Raw genomic sequence first — 22061 nt, 5'->3', positions numbered from 1 at the left:
TTGGCTTAACAGATGTTTATAGATTCAACATTTTAATATCCATCTATCTTAATCTCCTTGCTCTTGTTATACCCATGACACTCTGTTCTGCTCTACACAAAGGGATATGTGATGAAATATCAGTTTCTGTGTAGTCAACGTAAACCTTTCAGTGACTCAGCAAGGCTTTCTACCGTAAGCCCTCTGCTCATAAAGTCAGCTACATGGAAGACCCAACGGATCAATGCAGGAAGCTCCTGGAACAGGGTTTATTGCTCCTCAGCATCACAACAGCTCTATGAGGAGGGTTCACAGGGTTGCTGTGATGTTCAGTTGTGGTTCCATTTACAGCAGAGTCACCCTCCTACTGCAACTGGCATGTACGAAAATGACATTCCTCTTGGTGGTGGCTGCTATTTCACTGCCACTGCTGTACATGTTCCCATACATTTTTATTTGCAGAATGTAGTAAATAAAATCTATTTCTAGGCAAAATTATAAAATAGGATGTAAATCAGGTATTCTTGAAACCCATTTTAAGCAAAAACATAACCTTATTTTACTCCTCATTTTGTAATCCAACTATAACCAATCTAAATACCCTCACATGTAAAAATATCTGCTATAAAGCTTCCCATCCTAAAATCCTCGCAGAAGAAAACATGACAGTGTGTGCAGAGATGTCCGTAAGAAACTTGAAGTCAACATATTCCTTTCTTTTCTCTAGGAAACCTTGCTACACTGCGTAATAAAATACATTTGCTCTATGCATAGCTCCTGCACCAAGTTCTATTTTAAAATCTAACACCACTCGCCTGAAGGTTTTAAATAGAATGCTATTTTCCCACAGCTTTACCTTGATCATGAAAAATACATAAGATAAGCGGTACTTGTTGCACACATAAACCAAGAAAGAACTTTTCAAAACATATTTGCAAGCACCTATCTACAATATCCAAGGTAAAATTTATTGAGTCAGTTCCACTAATCTTGACCCTGTTTTGTTCTCTCGAATCAAAACCTACCTCTGCCTGATGGGTAAAAGAAAAAAAAAAAGCTAAAATTAATAGAGATGGCATGTAGCTATCTGAAAATATAGAAAGATATATACCACATTAAAAAGCCAATTGTGCAGCATACTTAATGTGATCATATAGACAAAAGGCAAATAACTCTAAATCCTCAAAGTTTTTTTCCTGCAAGTGGTGTAATTGGTTGATTACTTAGTATTCCTGTCATGAAGACAAAATATGAAACGGCAGTCTTTGGTGACTTAATATCCTATCCCTACATTGAAACAACGACCCCCCAAAGCAGGAAAAAAATTCTAAAATGTAAAAGTTATTTGTCATTTATTCTTCTGAAATTTTAGTAAAATCTACTGTATCGCTCAGTTATAATTTTTTTTTCAGCTAAATGCATTTATCAGCAGCTGACTGTTTCACAAAATGTCAAGTAAATGAAGGTAATATAGAGGACTTTTTGCCAGTGCTTTAGCTAGTTGTTAGACTTCAGTAGCCTTTAGAGACCATTAAGTACCCTTTGGCTAATTGGCCAATGGTAGATTAATCCTCTTTTTATTCTAGCAGCACTATTTTAACACCCTTTGCACTCTGTCAGTGTAGTATCTGAATGACAAAATAATATTGTGCATGAATAATAAGCAGAAAAGTTAAATTAACATTTCATGTTTCACATGCCATACCTATGTGTCAGGGAAAAAAAAAAAAAAAAACCTCTTAAAGCCACTGACATTCAACTTTTTTAAACAATCTCATGTTGACATCTTGCTGAACTGAATCTTCCTAATTACTGCTAATTGCCTATCAAGAAAAAAAAACCCTTTCCTTGAAGTGCAGTTGTCTACTATAGATGAACACAGCTCCAATGTGCATAGTAAAGACAAGCATGACACTTGAGGTGTGCTACATTATTATGAGGTCATACTAAATATGGCTTGCAATGAACAAAGCAGCTTTTAAGGATGTTTAAGGCACTGAAAATGTCAATCTCTCATGAAGTGTTTAAATTAGTTCCCAGCAGAGAAATACAGATATCAGCATGCAGATAAGAGATATATTTCTTATCTCAAGTATTTTACTAAAGAAAAAACACAATTGTCCTATGTCACTGTAACACAATTGCTGTTCATCAGCTTAATAAAAGCAATGTTTACACGTTGTCTACAGAATGGCCCTCTCATACATACAAATTATAAATTCAGATATTATTGGGAATACAGTTGTAATCACTAACAAAGACTTATCAAAGTCTCTCAATGTCTTCTTAATCGTGCGCTACTAGTGATGAGAGTACTCACTGTTTATAAAAGACTATTTACTGTGTGCCACTTCATAAACAAATGTTTTACTTCTAATTTTAATTCAGTCATTTTATAGTTAAACTTATTCTATAACTTATAAAAGCCTAGTATTAAAGCATGTGATCTGGCTATGGCATCTTATGAAAAGATAAAGAAAATAAAATCAATAAAATCAGAGCAGAGAGGTCCATTTTAAATAATGTTTTGTTTTGCTTTTTTCTTTCTGTAAAGCATGATAATATCACATAGATCAAGATCTGAACACATATATCTATTCTAGAGAAACACACAAACACTCATGTATAAATGAACTGGAGTAATATATTCTGGGCCCAATTCTCCAAGAAATCATGTGCTGTTATAAACAACAGGCAACACTGAGTACAGAACTGCACATTGTGCAACCAATGATTTTTCAAATAAATTATGGAAAATAGGAAAAAACATAGTAATAATATAAGTAGCAATTTTTAATATGATGAAAATGCTTCTGAAACTTGTCATCTGTATAATGATAACACCAATTCAAAGATAAGGGGTTTGACCTGCAGCAATTCTATTTTAGCTTGAATATTCTATCACTTTAATTTCATGTCTCTGTATAAGTAAATATTGCTGTACCCCATGCCTAATTTCTGTACATATTAAAAACATTATCTTTCACACGAAAGTAGATGCAGCACTCCATCTGTCCTTGCAAATTTCAAAGGAATACAAGGACTATTAACCATGTATCTAACATTGCTTATATAAGTAGTTTAATTTTTGTAGGGACTGAGTTTCCAGTGTGGAGATGCAAACTGCCAGAATACATAGATGTGCAGTACCTGGCATGTAAAGCCTTAAGATTTTCAGATAAAAATTACAGAATTAAAAAAATTAATATTTCTTAAAAGGAAAATATTGAAATTACAGTATATTATTCTATGTAGTTTAACTTATTTGACATATTAATATCCACACAGACACAACCCAGTACATTAAAATAAGTTTTACTACAATTAAATCAACAATGAAAATACAACCAGAGACATTTCACAATACTTCATCCCACTTGAAAATATCCAAATGTTATAGCAAGCCATTTGTGAAGATGTGGCTGAAGTCCAAAACCAATGTTTCCAGGTACCCACCATTGACATTTAAACAAATACAGGTTGACTTGTGTATTCCAACACCTAACAGGCCTGTGCACATTAAGTGCAAAGACTTCCATCTGACGCATAAAATTTGCCCCATGATTTCCACGTCTTTGTACTTACTAGAAAAATTTCAATATGAGACATGGAATCCATGCAATCTTTTATGCTGAGGACCAGGTTTTACTGCAAGATTTTTTTGCAGGGTTACATGGTATTTATCTGATTTTCACCAAGCACAAGAGTTGAGGCAAACTCATAAAGCTAGAAATTTGAATTTTTCATCTAGGGTCAGGGATAGTGCTTGCCATATTCCCCCTGCTTAATCTTAACACATCTAAGCACTGCAAATGAACTACTTGCATGAGAGTCAGTCAGGGAATTTCACAATCCCTACAACTCATTACGAATTTAACAGCAGCAATACTAAGTATTCATATGTTTCAGATAACACATACAAATATGCTGCACTAAAACTCATTGGGGGAAAAAATTAATAATGCTTCCATCTGTTTTCCATATAGCTCACATAAAATAGAGAGAAACCAAAATGAAAATGCTATTTTGAAGACTGTTTTTGAACTTTCTTTTGATTTACTCACTTAGTTCCAAAGTATACAGTTTTATATCTTTAAAAATTAAAATTATTTTTAAAAGAATATATAAGCAAGAAAGAAACAAAACAGCTGAAAGAATGGTGAAATATTAATTTAACCTCTCCTCAAATCCATCTGTTTTAGAGAGTGAACCATTTTCTACTGAAATACTTCTGCATCTCAAATATATGTGGGCAGGAATTCTGTGCTTGTCTGAAAAGCTGTTCCATCTTCCATACTCTGGCCTCCTCTTTATATACTGTTTTAAAATGCTTAAATCTCAGCTTTTCACTTGTTAAGACTATTTTCTGTCAACTTACTGAAAATATGTCTAAAAGATGCAAAGATTTGAGGAAGTGATATAAGTATTTTCAAATTAAAATTCCTAAAAATATGTACATCAGAGGAATTTTCAGAAGTGAGTTGCAATATTCAAGGAACAAAATTTATAAAGATAGCTCTATATTTAATTTTACATGATTATTTAAACATCTCATTTGTAACCGCTTCAGATATGAACAAAAGCTGAAAAAATGTCCTCATAAGCTTTTTTGATTCTTTTATGTAGACAGCTGTGTAAAAATAAAACATTTTAAGTGTAAACTGTATTAACAAATTTAATTACTGGAAAAGTTCTATGTTATCATAGAGCAGGACAAAAATATAAATACACAAAAAAGAGCTGGAAAAAAATAAGGTAAAAAGCCTGGGAATTTTTAGTCACATAATGGTGATACTATACAAATATTAATGTATTATTTACATTTCTATATAAGAAAACAAAGACATATTGTTAGCCACTTCTGAAAGTTATGAGGAAGCTGAAGACAGACATTGTGTGGGGGATGCGAAGACAGGGATATTTTTCAAAATCATGAACTGTACTTAAATATTATCTCAAAATTGTACTGCATACAAATTAAAGTGGTATTCATCTCTGGATTCTTGTAAATGAACCCTAATAGTCTTATCTTTAATTTGTAATTTATGTTACCATTGGAATCCTTGCTAAAATCACAGGCATAAATGAACAGTTTAGGGTAAAGTATTCCTCACATTACATATTAAATAGCTGAAGAGATCATCACAAGAAAACGCCAAGTTTTCAGCCTAATGTATACAATGAAAGATACTCTATCATTATTATCATCAATATTATGACTTTTTTTTTTCACACACATGAAGAGTTTGAGGACAATGTTGTAGTTGTACATAATCCCTGCAATTCAACATGCCAGCTCGAACCAGACCAACAGCTGCTTTCTCTTAGTACTTCCCTCATTCTCTTCTGTTTGCTTCACTGAGATACGAGTATAGACCAAGTCACACGTTTCTCTTCGGTGTACATAATACCCTAAAGATTACTGGACCATCTTCAAATCTATGAATGAACAGCAGACTATGCACAGGCAGACCAAAGAGTAAATCTTTCAGCCACCAAAGAGCAAATCTTTTTCCAGTGCCTGTGAATCTTGTGAGATGTGCTATGGCTAGTCATAGAGTCTCCATGACTGAGAAAGAAAGTGGAGCTCTTGCCACATTAGACATCAAAGGTAGCCTGGAGTGGTGCAAAATAAACTTGAACATGACACAAGCTATGGGAACAGTCCATGACTACCTCATTAATTGGCAAGAGAACTTTAGGAGAGCAAATTAGATTGTGCAGAGCATTAGCAAGGAAGTACAAACATTCTTCTACCTCCTCTAGCAGTAACTGAGTCCATGAGGTCCAGGCACTTCATGCAAACAAACATGGCTTCAAATCCAGAAAAACTCTTCCCTTCCCTCTTCTCCTTAGGGTTACAAGGAAAGTATTAGTGCCTGACTTCTCTAGGGATGCGAAATAATCCTGCGAGCCAGTACTCGTCGTCTGCAACAACTAGGGTATAAGGCAGAAAAAATGAGGGCAATCCCAAGGAGGGAATGCTGTAGATAAACATTTTTTTAAAAAAGATCTCAGGTGTAGTTCCCAGATAACATTTTTTGGTCTCAGAAATAGTCTTAGTTGTAATACTTTCCTCTTCTACTGTTGTTGAAGATACCTCAGTTCTTGACTCCTATTCCTTTACATCTAGAAAGACAAAAAAGAAATCAGATGCAGTCTGAAGGCTCATGCATCTTCCTTGGTAAAGTGATGAGAATGGTTGTACTCTTCTGGTTTGTACTCCTGGCTGTGGATGTGTCTTTTGAAGTTTCTTGCTGTAGCAAATGGGCATAGTCAGGACAACAGAGCACCAGCATTAACTTTGAACACACAAGCTTAAACAAGGGATTGTGGGAAGGAGGCAACTGGAGTAAGATGCAAGCTCTAATAAAAATGCCAATTCCCTTTGTGCAATAAATGATACAAAGAAATATCAGTGTGGGATGGGTAAGAAAATAGGGTCAAAACAGTGCTTTGCGGAAGACCTAACAGTGCTGAACTGGTGAAGGAGAAGATTCCCCTTCTGAAATCTGGAGCAGTTCAAAAGAATTCTAGGACCAAATATGTTTCTTTCTGACATTGTTTCCCCAAGGACAAGATGTGGGAGCTGTTGTTATGGTCCTGCTGATTGATACACTTTACTAGAAACCAAAGAGTAATAAGCTGCATGGAGGAAAAGGTGAACTTAATGTCTATGGAGTAAAAGTTTGCAAGGACTAGCTGCTAGCTCCATTGTTCAATCTCTTCAGTACAAAAATGTTGTTCCTGTGTTAGTTACCTAAAAAAAAAGTCCTTCCATTTGAAAATGAGGACAAAAAAATTTAATTGCTACAAGAGCAAGACTGCTAATGATGTTAAGAATACATTAAACTTAGTACATGTACAAGAGTGTAAGTAGATTATTCTTGAAAATTCTAGTTTAACTACAGACAAGATTCTCCCAACAGCCTTCTGCAACTCTTCAGCACCCTCAGAAAGAAAATTTGCCTTATATCTAAACCATCTTTCTTGAAAAATTAAATCTATTCTCCTTAAAGGAGATGGAAGCACAAACTAATCACTAACCCTTTAAAATAATCTTTTATACATAGGAACATAGCTATTACAGTCCTTCAGTCTTTACCATTGATCTGTTATTTTAGAGATTTCATTAGTTACATGCTTTCAATCTCTTCTCATAGTTAACAAGTTCAAAATTTCTTAGAATTCCTGGTCCTTTCTTCCAATATGTGTATTTTATGTGTGGCACCCAAAACAAGATATGGTATTTCACAGAGTGCCTTGACACTGCTAATTAGCAAAATAAATGTCCTTTGTGAAATTCTCTGCAAGAAATGTCTCGCAATCTGGCAACAGCTCTACTATGAAGAGCAGTAAATTTGACATGCAGGTGGCCTTCATCCTATGAAATACCATCTTTATCTTCCTGAGAAACAGACATGTATGTCCATCCTGTGGACTTTTGCAAAATAAACACGCATATCCATAAGCCAAAAAAACCAAAACCCAAAACCAACCAACTGCAATTTGTCCTTTTCCACAACTCATGAGTTTGCATCTCACATATGTCAATCTTGCAAAGGGAGGGATAACATATAAAAATATATGCAACATGTATGCAAATGTATTTTCATAACCAACAACAACTTTTCCCATCTTGGCTTTCTATATTCTTACATACAAATGTAAGAATATGTAAAAGTAGAGACCAAGCACATTTCAGTGGTCATTCACAAGTGATATTTCATTTAAATCTTGATTTGGTCTGGTGGGATTCAAACTACAGAAATTATCTTACAGAAATAAAAGCCTTGTTATACCTGGGAAAAAATCCCAAGCTAGCCAAAATCAAAATTTTAACTTCAATAAAACCTTCTTGTCTTAACTAGTAACTGATTTTTAAATCAAATGATCTAGAAGCTTTTCTAAATATTTTATTGTCTAAAATTGAAAAATGTTGGCAAATAGAGCAATAAATATTTTTTCCTTTGTAACTAATTTTCAAATTGTTACTGTTACAGCTGTTTAAAACAACTTTTTTTAAATGAGAAGGTGCAACATCCATTTGCAGATAACAGTAAGTCTATTGCTGAAATACTACTTAAAAAATGTCTGGAAAAGTCACATTTGACACTTTACAAATAGATAAATAGTACATGGAAGCTTGCTTTTTATTATTTAACTTATTTTTCATTAATTTTTACATAACATGCTCTTGATACTAACAAAAATGCACAAATTTTTAAAATCGTAATTGATAAAGAAACAAAACACGTAAATATCAGTATTTTGGCAGTTTTATGTGTAGAAACAGTCATATACCCTTTCTGACCACTCCTGCTTACTCAGATCTTAATGACAAACTTGTACTGCCACATATCTCTGAAGACAAAGTAAGACAAGTTAAAATCTTTAGAGAATATAAGCAGTTTCCTTATTGGAGCTGTACAGGAACTGTCATTTTGTTACAAACAGAACAGAAATTACAGACTTGTAATTTTTAGATTACTTTCACTGACTTAAAATATTGTTTTTCCAAGTGACCTAAAAAACTAAGCAAAAAGAACAGTATCATTATATTGTCCAGGGTGTTCCTAGTGATACTCATACTTTCTTCAATACCTAATATAAACCACAGACATCGTTTTAACAAATACCACTTGGCTGACCTAGGAGATAGGACAAAAAAATAAGAGAGTCACATCTAATTCCTCATGGATTCTCAGCTTGGATCCTGTTTTTTGCACAGTTTACCTTATGAACATGATCCGAGTGACATTTCACAAATTCCTGGATAAATGTTGCTACACTCTGCCAGCAGAGAGACAGGCTGTGTCATGCACAGATCAATAATAGCACTGTGTTACATCAGCCTCAAAATCAAAAGTGCTTCATCTGGCAAAAGCCATGGCCCTAGAGGATCTGACATATATAAACTGAATACCCGACACAGGATGTCTACTACAAAAGCTGCCAGTGTAAAGACAAGTCTAGAGATACACAATGAGTATATGTAAATAAGAAAATATATACTTGTATATATAAGGAAGTTTTAATCTCCTTTTTACGAATAGTAAGAACAAATATCACAAAGTAGCAGCTGAATAATGGAAAATGAGACTAAAATTTTACAAGTCTTGACAGAAAAATAAAAACACAGTCAGAATAATTCAATATTCATAATCTTTTGAGGAATTTACTATAAAATGCAGGTACCTTTTGAACTGTACATAATAATACTTATGACAGTAGGCTGCAATAAAATGCACTCTAAGCTATACGTAATGCCTTCTTATCAAAATTGTGTTCATTAAAAATATAGAACATCAGAAAACTTTTATCTTCTTCAGGTAAACTACTCAAAGTAGAGGTCTTGAGACTGTAAATCATCACATATTATCTGTAGTTTCAGGCCTTAATATATGCTTTCCTAAGGAAACAATGGAAATTTGTGTCTCCTACTGCTTAGATTTCTTCACTATTATCTTAACTTTATTTTTTATTGACAGAATTTTTAAAATTTATATCTACACGTAAGTGCAGCACCTGTATATTTTTACTTGAAATTACTATCAGAATGCATGTCCCTCAGTTGTTTCTTATAGTAAATGTAGATTTCTTTTTTCTGACAAAGTTTCTACTGCAAACAATACTTTGAAAAATAAGTATTTTTATTCTTTGGAAGTCAAGCCTTTAACAAAATATCTCACCTTGAATCCTTTATCAAGATTTGACTCAAAAAGATTAATCTGTCTCTACGCCCCCAATTACAATGAAAAGCTTTCTCCTTTAAATATTTCACTACTACCTCACTAAAACACTGTTTTCTTATGCTCAATCCTACAGATAGACAAAAGAATATCAAAGAAATACTGAAAACCATTTATTTATCTTTTTCTTTTCTGAATTTCTGTCACCAAGCTCTGCACTACCTTAATTAAAGAGCTTTAGTCTTCTCTCAGCTCTGCAATCAGCAGCTCTAAAGGGCTGTATCAGACCAATGTAATCCTAAATTCTGTGTACATCACACCACAAAAGCTATTTTTCCCTCTCTTTGCATTTCTTCTGCTAAAGACTAATTCTTTTTAAAGTTCATGTTGCACACTATGTTACTGAAATTCAGAACATACCTTCCTGTTTGTACTTTTCATGAATTCAGCTCACGTCATTAAACATATCCTCTCTCTTCCTGTTTTTTCCATGCTTCCTACAGAACAGACATTTTTTTTAATTCCCTTCAGAAAGACTGCCCACCGCTAACCACAAACAGTTGATTTCTCTCTAATTCTTCCTTTTTAGTTTAATTGTCCAATATCACTGCAGTTCTCTGACTCAAATTGCAATGGTCAATTACAGTCTCAGAAAAATTACAGATCTCATATCTGGTATGATTCTATCTTGCTTCAGTTCTGTGTTCTTGAATCTTTTTTCAATCTTCCTTTGCTAGACTGAAGACTCTACAAGCAAATTTCTTTTTCTTAAGATACTTAAACTTGAGTTACCTTTTAATCTCTTATCTGAAAATGTCATATTGTTCTCTACAACAGTGTATTTTCAAATCCTTATCATAAGTCTTCTTCAAATGATTTTTACTTCCACCAATCTCTTTCTTGGATTGTTGGTATTAGAGCTACATAAAGTATTCTAAGAGCAGTCAAATCATGCCAAGTGAATGAAAACATATTCTCTCTGCTCCTATTGTATAGCCTCCACTTTATACATTCAAGGACTGTGCTAGTGTTTTTCACAATGGCAATGGGAGTTCATGCTCAGCTCATTACCTACTAGGACTCTCATTTTTCTTCAGAGTTCCTGGTTCCCAGGAGACAGCCATTCAGCCTCACTCAACATGAACTTGAGCAATGTATTGGTTTTCATTATGATGTAATGATTTCCTCATTAAAAACACTGTGAGGTCATAATGATCTATACTTTTCAATCAGTCTCTGGTGGATGATGGAAAGCTTAGAATAGCTGTCAATGACTGAAGATATCCTCTTGCACTAGCTTGGATTTTTTACATTGCCACTAATTTTTAAAAAATGATTGAAAGATTTTACCTCTAAAACAAACAGCAAAAAGACTGTCATGTATTTCATAGTATATCAAAATAGAATAGATGTAAGGTGTAAACCATTATCTTGGGGAAAAAATCATGTTATCATTCATGTGAGGGATCAACTTAAAAATTAATTTCATGGTATGTGAGATTCTGAGTTAAAATGATTAAGTGGTACTTGCATGCACCAATTTAACCTTAAGGCATGAATTGAGACATTGAGTCTACACTGTGTTCCGTGTGTCAGTGCTAGCTTCAATTCAAATCCTAAGTAAAATTAATCATGATGAAGATCATTTTTGGAATTTAATCTCCTATGTACATTTTAAAACAAGTAAACACTGTTGCTCAGGGGCACACAACAAAAAATGAGTGGATGTGCTTATAAGACTTCTAGACACTTCCAGGTCATAGACTCGTTTTTGCAACCCCATGACTGTGTTCCTTCAAGTTCTTAGGAAATCCAGCTCCTCAAATAAGGAACAAAATCCTCTCTTACTGATTCATCTACGACATTTATCTACCTTGCTATCCATGCTGAGCACCCTGCTCCACCAATCTTATGTTCTCTAACTTCACAAGGGAAATTTATTTAACATACTAGGACAGAAGCAAAGGAAAGGGAAGTAAGGTAAAGGAATGCACTAGGTAAGCGCAGGAGAATCAACTCACTCAACTTTCACAATATAAGGGAATTCAAAAGTATTTCTCCAATTTCTCATGACTCTTGAAAACTTTTCATAAGAACATAATCAGGAAAAGCTTTAATCAGGAAAGAAAGAAAAGAGACTATCAGGTAAAAATCCATCATGAAATAGATAATTGCAAACAAGGGGACATAATTCAAACTTCCAGTGTAAGCTATATGGCTGACAGAAATCCAGGGCATCTATTTCTGGCATCTTAGTAGCGCCTATATAGAATGGAACACAGATGTGTTATTGCATAGTCAATCAGAATACTAAATCATACAATATTAAAAAGATTATGCAGCTACATCTTCTATGGTAATTCTTTCCTTGCAAGTTCAAAATGCAAAAGAATCTCTCACCATAGAAAGGTCTATATTAAAGATTAAAGCAAATAAAACTCATTTTTACCATGATACCCAAGAGGACTTGAAATTTCATTGAATTCAGTGGAAATAAGCACATGCATAAAGTGATTAATAAAATCACTTTCATAATTAATACTGGTAGTTACTAATAATTAATAATGTATGGACAATTCCAGTGAACAAGCCTAAGAGTACTGATCCAAATGCAACCCAAACTGGCTTTCTATGACAATCTATGAGAAAAATCAGACTGCCAGAGCTGAAGTGTAATCTCTTGCCTACATATGAATAATTATTCAGAAATCAGTGAATTTTGGGGGGTGGGATTTGATGGTGAATAAATATTACCTGACAAAATATATTAGCCACAGAACTTTGCGTAGGAGAGAAGGTTCAAGAACCCAGTCTAGTTCTACGCCTAGCTTTAATTAAATGAACAGATCACACTGAATTAAATGAAGGCATTCCTGTAGCACAAAAGAAAATCCTATTATGACAGTATTTGTTGAGCTTTTCCAGATCTCACATAGTATCTTATTTAGGAAATTTTTGGGGAAAAAACTGGAACGTGGCTTCTATTTTTTGTTTAATAAGATACAATTCAATGCATAAGGAAAGTTTGATCAAATCACATGAAGGTGAATAAAAATAGCTACACATCACATGAAATCCATAAAGTAAAACTTACAGGATGACATCTTCCAGTGTTTAATGTAATATATATACAAGTACACTCTATGATATAAATATATTGGATATTATATATATAGATACATATATATTAGAGATGCTTACAAACATCTCTACTATCTCTATTTGTAACATTACAAGAACATGCTAATCCATGTAATCCAAGTTCTTTCTTTTAATATAGAAATATAATTTTTAGGATTTCTACGATATAGCAATATAAATTGTATTGATTCTAAGTATATTCTATGAACTTCATGTAGTCTCCACAATTTTTTCTTTACAATATATTTTTCTAGAATTTACCTATCTCTAAGTTATTTCATTTTGACAGCAATATAATACAACTCTCACAGTTCTAATTCATGCCAACTGTTCTCTTTAATTTATGAATGAGACTCATTTCCTACATCCAATGTACTTCAACTGTTGTTCATCAATAATTCAACAGGTCTATTACAATTTTTCTTCAGAGATCAATATAAATGTAAAAGATATTTTGCTTTATTTTTGTTTTGTAATGAAAGCACAGTTTCACGATAACTATATTTTACAATGTAGTTCTGATAACAGAACGGACTTATGGATGCTGTAGGTTTGCAATGCAGCAAACTACAAAAATAAAATAATTTTAAAATTTTTTTTGAGTACATGCATTTTTAAAGGGCAGTTACTTTCTATTTGGCAATTCCTCATTTTATTTCCAAGTCAACTTCTCTGACAGAGCAGAAAACAGAAATTTGAGAACTGTTTTGTATCAGCAGTAATGCTGAATCAGTAGTTTACCAGAGGAAAAACTACATAGACATTTCCCCATTCAGTAACCAAAAGGTTTGAACAAACATAATAAAGTTGCTGATCACGGTTCATTCCAAGCAGAATTTTGGACTAGGACTTGAAAGAGGTCAGTTCTAGTCTCGCAGAGTCACAGAGTATTGTCTGTCTCAATTTCTAGCATTGTAATTGTGACTTCACAGCCTGATTTTCAATTTATTAGGCTCAGCAAAGCTCTAATGAAACTACAATATATCAGAATCTATTCTTCTCAATATTGTCATTTTAAAGCCTTCAAAAACTACAGGTAAGCCCATAAATTGAACTTAAATTCGACATTACAGACAATTTCTCCTTCCTACAGATAATGTTATTCACCACACTGTGGTGAGTCCAGGAAGAACGGCTTTCTCTCAAGAATACAGAGATTGGGGGTTTATTTTGAGTTTTTAATTATCTACTGTGCCCGCAAAGAGTTCTCTTCAAGGCATGCATACACAATGTTAACAGCAGTGTGACCTCAGAAGAATAAAACATAGAATTTACACCAAATCAAATTTTGAAAAGACTTCAGTCTCATACTGGCATATAGTTTGTTCAATTATTAGATAAACCTCTGCTGTCTTAGACTGCATTTGCAAACTTTGGAAAGGTCAGGTAGTATATCCTGCTTTATCACACTTTTATCCTTTCTGGTTTAACTTTTCACTTCTGCTGCAGTTTAAGAAAAAGTAGAATAGAAAATTTGCTGGTTTGATTATTAAATATTTTTGAGAAACTATCTTTACTTCTTTTTTAATATTGTGCCCAAAGATTATAGTTCCTGCAAATTAACCAAGATTACTCTTATTCAAAGCACTTAGGAAAGCATAACCTGTATGCTTTAAAGAAGTACAGGGGTAGAAAGCACATTTCTCCTGATGTTTGTGGGACCAGGCATTTCCTAAACAGCTTCACAGAATTCTTTGATTGTTTCATTACATTTTGTGACAAAAGTGGAGAGCTGTAAAAATAATTCTGCATTGCATTTGGCAAAAGTGTTTAATACAGCATATTTAGGTTTTTATTTTTATTTTCAAGATGTATACAATTAAGATTTTCCAGACTGAAGTGTGCCCTGTAAGAATGGAAAGGGTCATTGTTGAACAGTACAGAAACAAAGTGAATTCTTATTAGATTATTTTTTAGCTATTAAAATATGAGGTCATTACAGCAACTCTGTTTTGACATTTTTTACTACTTCTATATATGAAAAGCAGAATTCCTGCATATGCTACTGATGTAGCATAATCTGTTGCAGTTTATCTGTAAAAATTACCATTTATGGTTAACTTAAAGTCTTCTGAATTTTAATTCTTCTAAAACTTTTTATGTAATTTTATCATTCAGATATTCTGTAGGTATGATTAGTATTATCTATTGTGCATAATGAAAAATATCTTTTCATGCTGCCGGAGGGAAAATAAACCCACTTACTTTAAAAAAGATGACACTGAATGCTGAAGTCTTCTTATGAACGTAATAAAAAAAAAATACAAATGCTCTGGAGTATTTTCATGAAAGAGCAGTCAAAAAGATAAAGCCAAGACACATGAAAAGTGTTTTGGGAGAAAACAATTGGATGTGTCTATGAGAATTTCTAACCGGACAATGTTTACATAGAAAGCCCCCCAAAACTGGCAAAACAATTACACATTTGCTGCAATGAACAAAAGTGAGGAAGTTCCAAAAGCAGTTTTAGCTTATTACAGGGTAATTACAAACAGCATTCAGTTTATAATTTCAGGTCCCTTATTCTTAAAATTTACTTTAAGGAAACCACAGACATGAAAAATTGTTATGTAAACAACAATACATCTTTAAAGAGTGAAAAATCCCCTCAGGGGAACCAGAGTCAAAGTGAGATCTTTGTGCAAGTAATAGCTAATAATTTACAATGCATCTAAACTCATGATCAGTTTCTTTTTTTGTGTAATTGAATAATGCTAAATTGTCTGGTTTACTCATATTTGAGTACTATAAGAAGAGTGCAGCAGTGGTGCTGAATTTGCAGATGCAACTCTGAATTCTGAGCTGTTCTCTCATAGATTGGGCAGTAAGAAATAGTCAAGAAAATATATAAAGAAAGTCACAAACAAACTTTAAACAATAAAAAGCTTTATCTAGCCCATTATTCTTCTGTTTTTCATACTCATATCTTTCTACACTTGAGATAATCCACCAGATAAGCAAACTTTTGGCAAGCAAATTGTATTTTAAAAGCTATGAGCTTTTAAAATGTATAAGCTCACAGTATTAGCTCAGGGCAAAAAAAAAGTTCCCTTAAAACTCAAAGAAAATTGAAAACTGAATGGCTAAGATAAATTCTGGAGAGATTTAAAAAAAAAATCATAGGCTGAGTTACAGCTAAAATGTGCAGAGGCTTCTAAAAAAAAAAAAGAAAAAGTTATTTTTCTTCCCAAGAAAGGAGTTGCATATCTGCAGGAGTGCATCTGAAAAACTTTACTTAAACCTTCACATTATCCTCTCCAAAGGATCTGTCAGTATTTGACTGGTTGACTTGTTCCCATTCTTTGAGATGCAGGTTTCTTGTCGAAGTAAACTTACACAGGCACTTTGCAAATGCTAATGGCGTGCCATTAAGAAATGCAGCTTTTCCTTTGACATCCTGAGAAACACTGAAGAGGTGATGCAAAGGATCCTATGGTACTTTTGAGCAGCGGATCTGTGAGTGGCCTTGACATGAATAAGATACGCATTAATGACTTAACCTGCTTATGATTTTAATTTATTGTTCAATACATTTTTTCTGAACTTTTGCAACAAAAATGACACCTGCTGCATAAAACTAATTATAATTACTGTGCTGTATGCAATAAACACTCTTCTTAAAAGCAGTTGCTTAGTGACAGAAATATGCAGAGAGGAGAATAAATCTTAGAAAAAAAAATTTCCTGCGTACTTCCAACAACTCTTTTCAGATGTTTTTCTAAGAAACTACGGAAATGCAAAATCCTTTGCTTCTACATTACATATCGCCTCCAACTGTGATTTCTGTACACTGATAGTAAAATGTAACTACTGTACTTCTGTACAGATAGTCTTGACTCAGTGTTGATGTGAATCCCTGGAGAATGTAAGCTTTGATTCTCACACGTGCAGTCACTTTACAGCCATTTTTTTCAGAAATATGGAAGGAATTGATTTTGCAGAAACAGAACAAAGCAAGAAATCTACATTACTGCAAAGAGTTTAGAAGGCCAAACAAAAAAATGAACTTGAATCCAGCATTCTGAACTTCTACAAGCAGACAGATAAATACATATATACATGTCTGGTTTTTTTTCAAGAAAAATGCACAAAACCACATATGTACATACATCCTGAAAATCAACAGATGCCAGACAGTCCTTAGGTTGTATCAACTGTAAAATCTGTCTCAAAATGAACATCTGGAACATTTAAATCTTAAATCCAAAGTTGATCTTCTAGCACTAGATTCCTTGGGGATTATAATGAAAGACTGACTGCCTAAACATCTGCCCTTGTCTGCTAATGGATTTTTTTTCTTGGCTAAATTCAGGCAACATGGCATCTTGTCATGTCATGATGTTAAAGTTTACAGTTGCTAGAATGCTACACTTACCTTAGCCCAGCTTTACAAGTTCACTTTCAATGTAAGATTACTCAGAACTTTATGATTACATATGGAAGCTTATTTTTGGATATCAGTTATTTTGACACTCTTGAAGCATTTAAGGGTCTCCCTAAATCCAAAGATTGTCTCAATCTTTTAGTTTTTTATGGTTTGTTCACCTCTTTTTTATCTTACATCTGTACAAGAAAATTCTAAAATCTAAAGTAAAAGAAGCATTAAGAAGAAACAATGACAATAGTGTTTTTACTAGTTAAAAAAATATTTTTAAAAAGGTAATTTACCTTGTAATATCTTAAAACTTCACTTCTAGATAGTATTTCTTGTGAAAACACACAAAAACCCAACACATACATGCGCTTTACAACCATTTGATCTGTCTAAGTCATGGTTCTCTCTCTAAAACATATGTACCCTATAGTGGCTGTGTAGGTTCTTTACCTCCTTAATTTTCACTTGGCAAGTAGCCCAAGCCTCTGCTTTAAATTTCCCAATCGGTAGCACTACTATGGCACCTGAAGAGTAATTAGTTGTAAGAAAGGGAATTTGAATTGGTTGCTGAGAAGGAAAAAAAATGTGCATGCCTAAATAAAGATTTTTCCTTGAGTACTTGCGACACCATTTATTTATTTTTGCTTAGAATGCACCACCCTTTAAATAGACCAGTGACCATTTTTTATCTTTTTTTTTTTTTTTAATTTTTTAATTTTCCTGAGAAATTGAGTGAACTGAGTGGTTTGGTTTTAAGACCATGCTATTTCACTTTTTGTCAGTCTTTTATATTACAGCAGCACTTATCTTGACACAAAATTTGCCTTTTTTTTGGTTTTTAAACAGTTTCCTGGTTTAAGGAAAGGCCTTTTTAATTTCATTTCTTACATTGCTCTCCTATGGACATCTAAGGTGCAATCTTCTAGAAAGGCAAATCATGAAGATGTCTGAGGAAGCAGACTATTTTACCTAAATTACACATATAACTCTCTGTGAAGTTTATATGTCCATGAAACTTTACATTATGATACTGTTTGTGAGGCAGGCAGATTCCACTGGTTCCAATGACCTTGGAAACTTTTTGAACAATTCATTACATACATATAGTTATGCAAAATGAGTAACAGAAATGAGGTTTTCCCTGCTCTAGAAATTAGCAGTTCCCCAGCCCTAAGAAAGTGAAAAGTGCTGCTCCTAATACTGCTTCTGCCTTCTGTGCAAAGACAGAAATGCAGAGAAGTTTGGGGGGGGCGGGATTTGATTTCTTTTTTAATGTCTGCCTCCTTCCAGCAAGCCCATCTGTTGTAGCACTATAATTCTGGAAGCAGGATATGTGTGTGACCAACAGGAGACAATTACTGCAAAAGTGTTTGTTGATTCAGCTCTATAAAGGGCAGGCCAATCACTACAGTATGAATAGAAAAGAATTCCAGCTGAGGAGCTGCATATAGATTAACACACAAAAAAAATATATATATAAAAATAAGAATGGGGAAAACCAGAAATGAGTAATAGTATGGAAAAGATTAGGTAGGAATGAAGACTGACGTAGAGAAGCAAGTTGGCATCTTTGGGGCTGTTAACCAAACAGTTTACTAGTCTCTATTTTCATAAATCTTGTTCTCTGGCTTTCCACCCTGACAGAGAGAGATGAGATTACATAGATTGGAAGAAAACTCCAGTTGCTTTAAGCACTCCGCTCCACTCTTGGGGTGCATGGAGACAGTTAGTTTCTCCAAAAGTGCCTGTTCTTCACAGAGGAATGGGTGCTAGTTCATGTGGACTGACCAGTTCTCAGACCACAGGTGAAAATGAAACTTCTCTCACTCATGAGAATACAGCTAAAATGTCAGTATGAAGGACCATTGCTTTTTCAGAAGGATTAATGAATTGCATTGACGTAATAGTAAATCAGGCCTCAATATTATTTGTACATAAAAACTGATTCAGAATCTCATATAAAGCATGCTAACATGTAACATTTCATAACTCTAATCATAACAAATTAAGAGATAAAAATCAATGCTATCAAAATTTCACAGAATTACAACAGAATTAAGCTGAACATGTTAAGATGCCATAATGAAAAGTACTTTACCTCTATGGTCAGTTTACTAGTTTGAAGTCTCTTATCAGCCAAATGTAGCTGAGTTGTTAGTTTTTCATTGTTTTCTTTAAATTCCTTCACAGAAGACACTGCTGTCTTTTTTTCATTCTGTAAAACAGCTATCTGCTGCTGCAACGATATAATTCTTTCCTGTAGTAGAGTAACAGAGTAGCCCGGTTTCTGGACAATGATATTTCTTCTTTTTGTTCTGTTCACTAAACATAAAATAGCATGTTACTAAACTGACAGATCACCATAAACAAGACAATTTCCGATTTTTCTTTGGCCCTTCAAAACACTGTTCTAGCCTCTAAAATATTTTTCAGTAAGCAAATTGGTAAATTAATTCAGCTAAGCTATGAGTGCTCTATGTTGTTCTTTTTCTAAAGTGCCAACACTGCAAACTCAACAAGGACTTTGAAGTTAAATGTGGCTCAAGTTTCTGATCGATATTACCGGAAATAAAGGCTTTGGGACCTTGTTAATAGATTCTTTTTTTTTTTTAAGGTGTAAGCCAAAATACAGTTACATTTTGTCTCATTGGCTGCATCAGTTACAAGGGGCAAAAAGAACGAAAGGTAATGAAAAGCCATATTTTAGTCAGTAGATTCAACAGACGGTACTTACTAAAAACAGAGTATATTGTCACTATGTGAAAAGATACTGTTTGACAGTCACTTTTTGTAAGACAATTTCACTTCAAAATAATAAGCTAAATGCTTGGAAATATACTCATGCAACCTAGAACATGTAAATCTTGCAACAGCGTATAACTGGGTTTGTGTAACATAGAAGAGGTTTTGGAGTATCAGGCAGAAATGCTTTGTCAATTTTATTTATGAAGTTGCCAAAAATATAGTACATTCCTACCTTTGCTTAGAACTGATGGATAAGATGTTATAAGATAGCAGATCCTCCTCCTCTTGGAATGTAACTTTTCTAGGTCTTTCTTCTGTGAATGGCCCTAAACAAAAAACAGAAGCACAAAGCTAGCAACTCCTCATTACAGCACATCAATTGCAACACTCCAAAGTTTTCTAGTTTGAACTGAAAAAAACAAAAATTACTTCCAAAAATACACAAAATTCTAATGAATTTTAATTTGAAAATCAGTCTCACCACATCGCCTAGTGAAAAGTAGAAATTTCTATCTTTCCTATCAAATATAGAAGAAATAACAAACTGTTATAGGTAAATCATAACATTTTCCAAAGAATCCAAGAGAAAAAAAGAAGTTTTGTTAATGCCCACATTATTTCTTTAGATATGAACTTACTCGTAGGGGAAAAAGATGGTATGCATTATTTGAAAGCCTAAAATATAACATTTTTCAAGATATTTAAGTGAAAATAAAAAGGAATAGCAGTCTTGGAAGTTCAAAAGGAGGAAGATCAGATTAGACATCAGTAACTGGAAGATGCATGGTTATACATGAACATGTAAATACAATTCCTGTGTTTGTACAGGGTTTAACGTAAGTCAGCTGCATGCCTTTTAAATATCAGATTTGAAAAAATCAGCTATTTCCAGAACCTATCAAATGTTCAATGACAGAGGCAGAGGCTGAAGAAGAATGCTGTTTGCAATATGTAACATGAAAATGGCCAGAGCATGGCTTACTCCAAAATCAAAGTATTGTTTCCCTGGCTCTGAAATGCTCAGAGTATTTGAAACACTTTTGTTCTGGAATTTTTCAACATTTAACCAATTCTTAAAGTCTTCAGTTTGCAATGTTTGTTTGATATCATGCAACATATTTCTGGATATATTCATAAACAGCAATAGATTATCTACTAACCATGCTGAACAAATTACTGACATTGTAGGATAGCTTAGCTATGAATTCTAGTTTTGTACAATTACCACACACTTTGAAGGACAGGGAAATATGATATACTAGCAAAAAAGAAAAGAAGTGTAAGTGCCAACTTTTCAGACTAAAACCAAAACAAAGGAAAACAAAGGAGGTCAAGCTCTTGTAGAGCTGCCTCCTTCAAGTAGCATCTTAATTATTTTATTCCACATCTTAAAGAAAACAATGGAAATCAGTACTAAATCCCTGTCCGTATGAGCAGAGGATCCTACAGCCACTGAAGACATGTACTACCAGCCCTGACGAGAGGGACTTGGGAGTGATGGTGGACAAGAAGCTCAACATGAGCAGGCAATGCACCCTTAAGGCCAACCGCATCCTGGGCTGCATCAAGAGGAGCGTGGCCAGCAGGCCGAGGGAGGTGATTCTCCCCCTCTACTCTGCCCTGGTGAGACCCCACCTGGAGTACTGCGTCCAGTTCTGGAGCCCCCAACATCAGAAGGACATGGACCAGTTCGAGAGGGTCTAGAGGAGGGCCACGAAGATGATAAGAGGGCTGGAGCACCTCTCCTATGAGGACAGGCTGAGAGAGTTGGGGCTGTTCAGCCTGGAGAAGAGGAGGCTCAGGGGAGACCTGATAGCGGTCTTCCAGTACCTCAACGGGGCCTACAAGAAAGATGGGGAGAGGCTGTTCAGTAGGGCCTGTTGCAACAGGACTAGGGGTAATGGTTTTAAAATAGAGGGAGGTGGATTCAGATTAGATATTAGGAAAAAAATTTTTATAATGAGCGTTGCGGAGCACTGGAACTGGTTCCCCAGAGAGGTGGTGGATGCCCCATCCCTGGAAATGTTCAAGGCCAGGTTGGATGAGGCTCTGAGCAACCTGACCTAGTCGGGGATGTCACTGCTCTTTGCAGGGGATTGGACTAGATGACCTTTGAAGGTCCCTTCCAA

The 22061-nt window shown here is 34.2% G+C and overlaps 1 protein-coding gene across 1 annotated transcript in view; it reads right to left on the bottom strand.

The window, feature by feature from the left end:
* The window catches only part of CNTLN (centlein), a 192252-nt gene that overhangs the window by 39303 nt on the left and 130888 nt on the right, over positions 1-22061 (bottom strand). The window contains exons 16-17 of the mRNA XM_086770504.1: positions 20165-20258; positions 19286-19509 (exon numbers count right to left, since the gene is read on the bottom strand). Coding sequence (XP_086626630.1) covers positions 19286-19509; positions 20165-20258 — 318 coding nt within the window. The remainder of the gene's footprint in view (positions 1-19285; positions 19510-20164; positions 20259-22061) is intronic.

Source organism: Chlamydotis macqueenii, chromosome Z (genome assembly GCF_036417535.1).
Source record: "Chlamydotis macqueenii isolate bChlMac1 chromosome Z, bChlMac1.mat, whole genome shotgun sequence".
Classification (NCBI taxonomy): domain Eukaryota; kingdom Metazoa; phylum Chordata; class Aves; order Otidiformes; family Otididae; genus Chlamydotis; species Chlamydotis macqueenii.
Note: the sequence above shows the minus strand (reverse complement) of the source record. Positions and strands in the feature narration are given on the sequence as shown.